Source organism: Lactuca saligna, chromosome 4, assembly GCF_052625555.1.
Source record: "Lactuca saligna cultivar CGN05327 chromosome 4, ASM5262555v1, whole genome shotgun sequence".
Classification (NCBI taxonomy): domain Eukaryota; kingdom Viridiplantae; phylum Streptophyta; class Magnoliopsida; order Asterales; family Asteraceae; genus Lactuca; species Lactuca saligna.
The window spans coordinates 110,291,673-110,299,193 of NC_136420.1; the positions used below are offsets into that span (position 1 = coordinate 110,291,673).

Genomic DNA, 7,521 nt, shown 5'->3' on the forward strand with positions numbered 1-7,521 from the left:
CACAGTCAACCACTACCATCCACCACCAAATATGGAGACATACATTACCTTTAAGGAAAACACGGATCGGTGACATTCAAGAAAAACACAGAATGATTAGCTTTAAGAACTTCACTATCTTTAGGAACTTAATCGCTCTCAAAGAAACCCATATCCAGATCGATACTAAAGAAATAGATTAGCTATCACCATCGCTCTCAAACAAGGCAAAAGATTTACCCTTTTCTGCACCATGTAATCGAACCAAAAACTCAAAAGCCAAAATAGTTGAACCAAAAACTCAAAATCCAGTTTAACTCATGTGAAAATTAAATCCAAACCTACAAGAAAATTCTTTTCAGAGATCTGTAATCAATAATCATCGATGAAGAATAGGCTTTTCGGATTTTTTTTTCTCATCCACGATTATAGAAAGCTCATCGTCGATGAAGACAAAGCATTACAAAGTCTCATCGGAATGTTACTTTCCCGTACACCTATGGGAGAAAAGACGTCGTAGGGGAGAATTGTCGTTTCAAGTGTGAGATGAAGGATAATAAATTCAATGATTTTTACCTTTTCTTTTCTTACATTATAAATATTACGTGGCATTATCTGTCCACCTTATTTGCTCTAAAAACCTAATTACCGGTTAACAAATTGGTGGTTTCCTAATTTAACATGTAAAATATGACTTTAATGACCTATTGCATACAAAAAATACTTGAGTAATTAAATGTGTAAATTCTTCAAATTTTTATTGTGCCACAATGCCAAAAACCATTTATGAAAAGAACAAACATGAACAAGATTTTCAATTCATTCACGTTGGACACAATTAACTTGATCTACTCACCATCTTATAAGGAAAAATAAATAATGAATAAAAAAAAAGGAAATAAGTCTTTTTAACGAGAATACAATTGAAAGATCATGGGTTCAGCCCTCATTGAAAACATAAGTTATAATTTATGAGTTGTCTTTCAAAAAAAATATTATAAAATAAATAAGAAAAAAAAAACAAGTGGACAAGAAACCACAAGTGTTTTGATAGTTCAATGAAACCAAACGAGTAACTATTTTAATAGTTATTCTTAATACGTCTTTTTAGTAACTATATCCCAATAACTTGTTATCCCAACATACATACCATGACGAGTTTTCCTATAACTATTTACTTTTACATAAACTAGAAAACGGTCTAGTTTAACTACTACATAAATTTACAGAAAGAGCGTAATTTTATATGCGAGACATTAGTCTTTTATACATTATGCGTATATACCTATACATAGAGAATGACAGCTAAAATATTAATTACAAAATAGTCTGAAGTAGGATAACATTTTGGATATTTGCCCTTAACTAGATCTTCATCCCTGCAGCATAAACTCAAATACATACTCTCATGGATCTCATTCACAAGCTCTTAAACCTTATTCTTCCTGTTTTAACCATTATCCTGTTATTATTGCTTTATCCCATGATCTTAGTATTCAGGTTCTTCAACTACTTCATTAAAGTCGCTTTCCCTGAAGAACTCGCCGGAAAAGTAGCGCTGATCACCGGAGCTTCTTCTGGTATTGGCGAGGTAAAGTACAAGCAGTTTTACTGTTGAATCGTTGAATTTTTGTGGATAATCGACAATATATATTGAGATTAACTAACAAACAATAAAACTAATTGAAGCATTTGGCGTATGAATATGCAAAAAGAGGAGCGCGTTTAGCATTGGTTGCAAGAAGAAAGGAGCAGCTGGAGGTGGTTGCAGGGAGGGCGAGGGAGTTGGGGTCGCCGGAAGTGATCGTGATTTCCGCCGACGTTTCGAAGGTCGACGACTGTAAGCGGTTTGTCGACGAAACCATCCACCATTTTGGTAGCTGTGAGTGTTTACAGTTTCGTTTCCTCCTTGTTCGTTGACCTATATTTTTTCTTAAAATATCTTTTCCTTTAATTTGTTTTTAAATTAATTATTTTATGTGGAAAAGTGAATAATTTTTTTCTTTAATTAATTCTCTTTATTTTATGTGGAAAAGTGAATCACTTGGTGAACAATGCGGGTGTATGCTACATTCAGGATGAGGATCAAAGATGTTCTTTGGATTATGTTTCACTTATGGTACTAATCTAAATCATATAATTAAATAAATAAAATCACAAATTAATTACAACTTTGAATTTACTATTTGTCTAATTTTAACAGGACATAAACTTTTGGGGTTCGGTGTATGCAACCCAATTCGCAGTTCCACATTTACGTAACAGTAAAGGCAAAATAGTCGTTATTTCTTCTTGTGCTGGATGGTTTGCCCTTCCGAAACTAGGAATTTATTGTGTAAGAACAAGTGTTAGATAGCAATATCATCACTTCACTTGGTTTAATTTAATTTAATTTACATTGTACCAAAATTTTCTTAGTTATTGTGTATGATATGGTCTTTGTTAGGCAAGCAAAGCAGCATTGATAAGATATTTTGAAACGTTACGTGTCGAGTTTGGTTCAGATATTAGGATAACAATTGTCACCCCTGGAGTTGTCAAATCAGAAATTACAAGCGACAAATGGCTTTTGCAGGTAATGCAGATGGTTCTAGAATGATATCTTTGTAAAAAATAAAAAAATAAAAAAAGACGAGAGTTTGAACTTTGAAAAACACTGTGAGAGTTTCAATTTCAATGTGGATTAGATTAATAGACTCTTATTATGACATCCATCTATCACGTCGTTATGATTTACATCTGATTATTGTTGTGCAGTCAAACCTATATTGGGCACCGATGGTATCGACAGAAGATTGTGTCAAGACAATTTTAGATAGTATAAGACGTGGAGATGAGTATTTGACGGAGCCAAGATGGATGCGGGTTTTCTTTATGTGGAAAACACTTTGTCCCGAGATATTAGAATGGATTACCCGTTTTTTATTGATCACGTGTTCGAAGTATTCTCAAGAAAACAAAAAACCATGTTTGTTAGACAAAGGTCATATTGAATGATGTCATGGTAGTATATGTTTTTTTTTGTCTTTCTTTTGTATGTTTGATTAAAAATGTTCGGCAAAACAATTCGTGATGTACTTGTCAATTTTAAACTATTTTGATTTGACTAAACAATGTATGTTGTACTTTCCAGGTGTTTTGTTTTGTAAGAGGATTTTGTTTTGTAAGAGGATTGAAGAAAAAATAAAGAAAATTGCAAATTTGGTTCGTATACTTTATCAAAATTGCACTTCAGTCTAACTTTTTTTTTTGTCCCATGGTTAGTTCAAAATTGAAAACATCGTATAGATTTGGTCTCTTGAAAATTTAATCCACTTGGTGCTTTGCCCTTTTGATTTTTTCATTTTCTTTTATTAACTTAAATATTTTAATAATTAGAAAAAAAGGGTAAATTACATTAATGATTCATGCGGTTTGGATTAATTTGTGTGTTTAGTCTCTAACTATTTTTCTTAACTCGGATTTGCATATAGTTTAATTTTGTTTCACGCTTAATCCCTCACAAACCTCAAATGACTATACTACCATTATCTATTTCTTTTCTCATTTTTTATATATAATTGTTAATAATTCTTCTTTGATTAATTAATTTTTGTATATATGGCCCCACCCACCCCAACCACAATTCATCACGTCAACCACCACCATCGTTTTCTCCGTCTGTCACTTCTTCGTCGGAAAAAAACCAAATGTTTAACACTTGATTTAATAAAAATATAATTTCTACCAATTCATGAGTTTTTATCCATAATAGGGTTATTCAAAAAAAACTATTTCCATTTTAGTATTGTTTCAAAACTATTTAACATACTAATATTATTTTAAATTTAAAATTAAAAATATTGTTTAAAGAAAAAAGAAAACATGTTTGTCCCTCTCTCTACCCATCGAACAAAACATCAGGAAAAAAAACTAGGGATCCACTTGTCTCTCATCCGCTTGCTACCTCCTCCGCCCATCGCTGACCTTTTGCGTCTTCCTCCACCCGTCGTTGGCCACCTGTGGCTTCCTTCATCCATCGTCGGCCACCTACAGCTCCGTTAAAGGTATGCTCGATTCTATTTCAACTTGTTTCAGCTCCTATGTTTCTTATTCTAATTTTGATGTTTTTGTTGCAATTGAGAAACTGGTGGAATCGGTTTCTATGTCACACCCCAAAACCAAGAACGGCGGAAACATTCTGGGGTGGAGGACATCATGTATAGTATCACAACACAGAATAATAGTAAACAAGCAAACAACATCATCCATTGCATTAATAATATAATTTTAATACAAGTGTGTGATGTGGTTTATAAGACACCAAAATATGAATCAAAATAAAAGATGAGTCTTGTATGGGCTCCATCTTCTCAAAAGCTGGCCTCGGTATCTATCTACTGATGACCTGAGAATACAAGTTATTTTGAAAGAGTTTATCTGTAACATCGTAAATTTCAAGACAAATTTTTCATTTAAAATAATCATTTTACTCTTAGAAACACTTGTTTAAAATCTTATTCATAGTCGATTTACAAAACATAACTCCATTTTCACTTGCATAGAAAACCAGGATCCTCCAAAATATGACTCTTTCTCTGGTGTGTACAATCAAGCCGGTGTCGTCCCGTGATACTGAAAGAAACCTGAAAAACATCAAACAAAACACTGTAAGCACGAAGCTTAGTGAGTTCCCCAAAATACCACACATAACACATATTAGCCACTCGAGGCTATAACTCTGTGGGTCCGTGCACCCAAACTCTGTGAACCCTCAGGTTCTAACTCTGGGAACCTTCCGGTTCCAACTCTATAAACATGCACAGCATAAATCACATAGAAATAATGCAGTACAACACATCACGTACATATAGCATACAAATACTCTAATCACATAACTCTGGTTACCTACTCAAGGTAAAGTATAGTGAGAAGACTCACCTGGCAAGCAGGAAGCAGATATCCCCACACTTGAATCTCGAACTCGCCACCGCCTAACACGTAAGGCAAATACTCTCATGAATATAACTCTCGAGACTAGAATAAATCCTCTCATAACACCCTCTTATGGTTAAAAGACTATTTTACCTCTCTCTTGGCCCAAAGGCCACATCGCTGACCAAACCCTAAAAGTCAACGGCCAACCCTTGGTCGAAATCAAAGTCCTCAGTCTAAGTCAACCCCTGACTGACCCTACTCGCCGAGTCAACCCTGTGACTCGTCGAGTTCCCATAATCAGAACTTTATTCAATCTGCGACCTAACTCGCCGAGTCACCCCGAGACTCGCCGAGTCCAACAACTCTGAGTCCACTCGCACTCGACTCACCGAGTCATCCCTCGACTCACCGATTCTCGGCTCAACCAGAGAATATTTCGGACTCTTCGACAAGACTCGTCGAGTCCAAGGCTATCTTCAACCTACTCGCCGAGTTGTTCTTCCAACTCGTCGAGTTCCAAGCCATCTTCAAGCAACTCGTCGAGTCGACCCATGTGACTCGCCGAGTACCACCGTTCTGAATCCATTCAGAAGCACTCCAGGCCATGCAATTGATCCAAAACATAGATCTAGCCTCCTACAACCCATTCATCACGTAAAGTGGCAAACTTTACGTGAATCCAAAGAGATCTAAGCCGTTTGCACATTGGGGCTAGGGTTTGGGACATGTAAGCTTCACTAAACACTCCAACACAGGGACTTTCATGCTCTCTGATTCTTCTCCCTTCCAGATCTGAGGTAGCAACCTCAGATCTAACCTCTAGACTTCCCATTTCATCCATAGACAATTTCTCACAAACCCCAAAATGAAGAAACAACATAACAACAGGTCAATAACGAGATATTACCTCTAAGTGATGCCCCAACTGCAATGAAATTCGAATCCAAGCAAATCCCCTTGCTCCAAGCCTTCAATCTTCCCAAAATTCCTTCAACCATTACTTCTCCAAGCTCCAATCCACTCAACGATGGTGCTTCTCCGTGATTTAGGGTTTTCTGGGGCTCAAGGGGTGATAAAGAGGCTGGGAGGAAAACATAGTGATCTTTATATAAGGCTCAACCCCGAGAATTAGGGTTTTCTCCACTCAGCGCCTACTCGCCGAGTCCATTACACTGACTCGCCGAGTCGGCCACTTAACACGCGACCAGGTCGCGACTCTACTCGCCGAGTCCGCACATGGACTCGCCGAGTCACTCTTTCCCAATTTACTCTTTTATCCCTTCAACTCTACTCTTGATATTTCGGGATGTTACAATTCTCCCCCACTTAAATTAGGCTTCGCCCTCGAAGCCTACAACAACTCAACTCCAGAAATACTCCCACAACGTGCCACCTGGCCTTAATCGGACCCGCTCTTACAAGGCATACCCATCGAAACTCGAACACACTTTCCCTTTCCTTACGGTGTCCTGACCACTGTCTCGAACCGGGCACCGGATGTACCCTCAGATAACCACACTCAACGATCCGAGAATTACCCATGAAGCATCACTGATCCAAATCTCAACAATCACTTGACCCATAAAGGTTAGAAGCCATGAACCATCGGATCCCCGATCCAAATCCCATCCTATCCAATCCGTGATGACAGAAAGGCCCACTCTTCAATCCCAGAGCAAATCTCATGAGTCCTCTTCTTGCACTCAAGCACCCAAGCCGCACCAACCTTCGCACTCTCGGGTTAGGAGAACCCGTCGCACTGATGACATCTCTAACGTCCCCAGGAGACACCACCACTACGCACACGACCCTTGATCAGAATCAAGCTGGGAGTCCCAGACTCCATCCCTACATCCATCCTAAGACTCTTGGCTCTACACCTGTGGAATCCCTTCCGCATCCTCAGCAGACATCCCATCATGATGTCATTCCATACCACTGTCACAGACACAATGTTCGACCATCAGACTCCACATCATCCATTCTCACTACAACTTCCACTTCCGCGAATCGACACTTTCCTCAGCAAATGAGGGTCCGACACTTCCTCCCATACAACAACATCATCCATTGCATTAATAATATAATTTTAATACAAGTGTGTGATGTGGTTTATAAGACATCAAAATATGAATCAAAATAAAAGATGAGTCTTGTATGGGTTCCATCTTCTCAAAAGCTGGTCTCGGTATCTATCTACTGATGACCTGAGAATACAAGTTATTTTGAAAGAGTTTATCAGCATTAAAGATGGTGAGTTCATAACTATTTAGTGTCATACTTTGTATGAAAATGTTTGTAAGTGTTTGAATGTAAGAGTACGTAAAATATTTGTAGTAATTGTTTGTATCTCCTAGAAAATCCTATATTTTCCATTAAAAGCAGCCTTCTACCAAGGCATCAAGTGTATTGTATGTTTATTGTAAAAATGAGTATCTTTCCCAAATGTGACTATTATTAGTAAAATATAGTTTTTACACTACTCTTTATTGTGAGGAGATCACAAAGTAGATGTAAAGGGAAAATAATGAAGTACTGTACTATTATGATATTATAACTACTATTGTACCAACTACCTTAAACCAATTGTTAATTAAGGTAAAATGTAATGTAATTGTAACCATA

At 37.2% G+C, this 7,521-nt stretch overlaps 1 protein-coding gene across 1 annotated transcript; it reads left to right on the forward strand.

Annotated features, from left to right (window-relative positions):
* Nucleotides 1-1,283: 1,283 nt before the first annotated feature.
* On the forward strand, nt 1,284-3,188 carry LOC145042602 (11-beta-hydroxysteroid dehydrogenase-like 2). The gene is made up of 6 exons (XM_078991052.1): nt 1,284-1,570; nt 1,669-1,861; nt 2,016-2,098; nt 2,183-2,314; nt 2,426-2,554; nt 2,737-3,188. Exons 1-6 carry the CDS (start codon nt 1,388-1,390, stop codon nt 2,974-2,976), a joined length of 960 nt encoding a protein of 319 aa, XP_078847178.1. The 5' UTR covers nt 1,284-1,387; the 3' UTR covers nt 2,977-3,188.
* Nucleotides 3,189-7,521: the final 4,333 nt, after the last annotated feature.

Excerpts from the sequence above, each read along its gene's own strand:
- LOC145042602 (XM_078991052.1), top strand. The coding sequence starts at position 1,388 with ATGGATCTCATTCACAAGCTCTTAAACCTTATTCTTCCTGTTTTAACC. Across the intron at positions 1,862-2,015 it reads CATCCACCATTTTGGTAGCT|TGAATCACTTGGTGAACAAT; the intron begins GTGAGTGTTTAC and ends TATGTGGAAAAG. Across the intron at positions 2,555-2,736 it reads GCGACAAATGGCTTTTGCAG|TCAAACCTATATTGGGCACC; the intron begins GTAATGCAGATG and ends ATTGTTGTGCAG.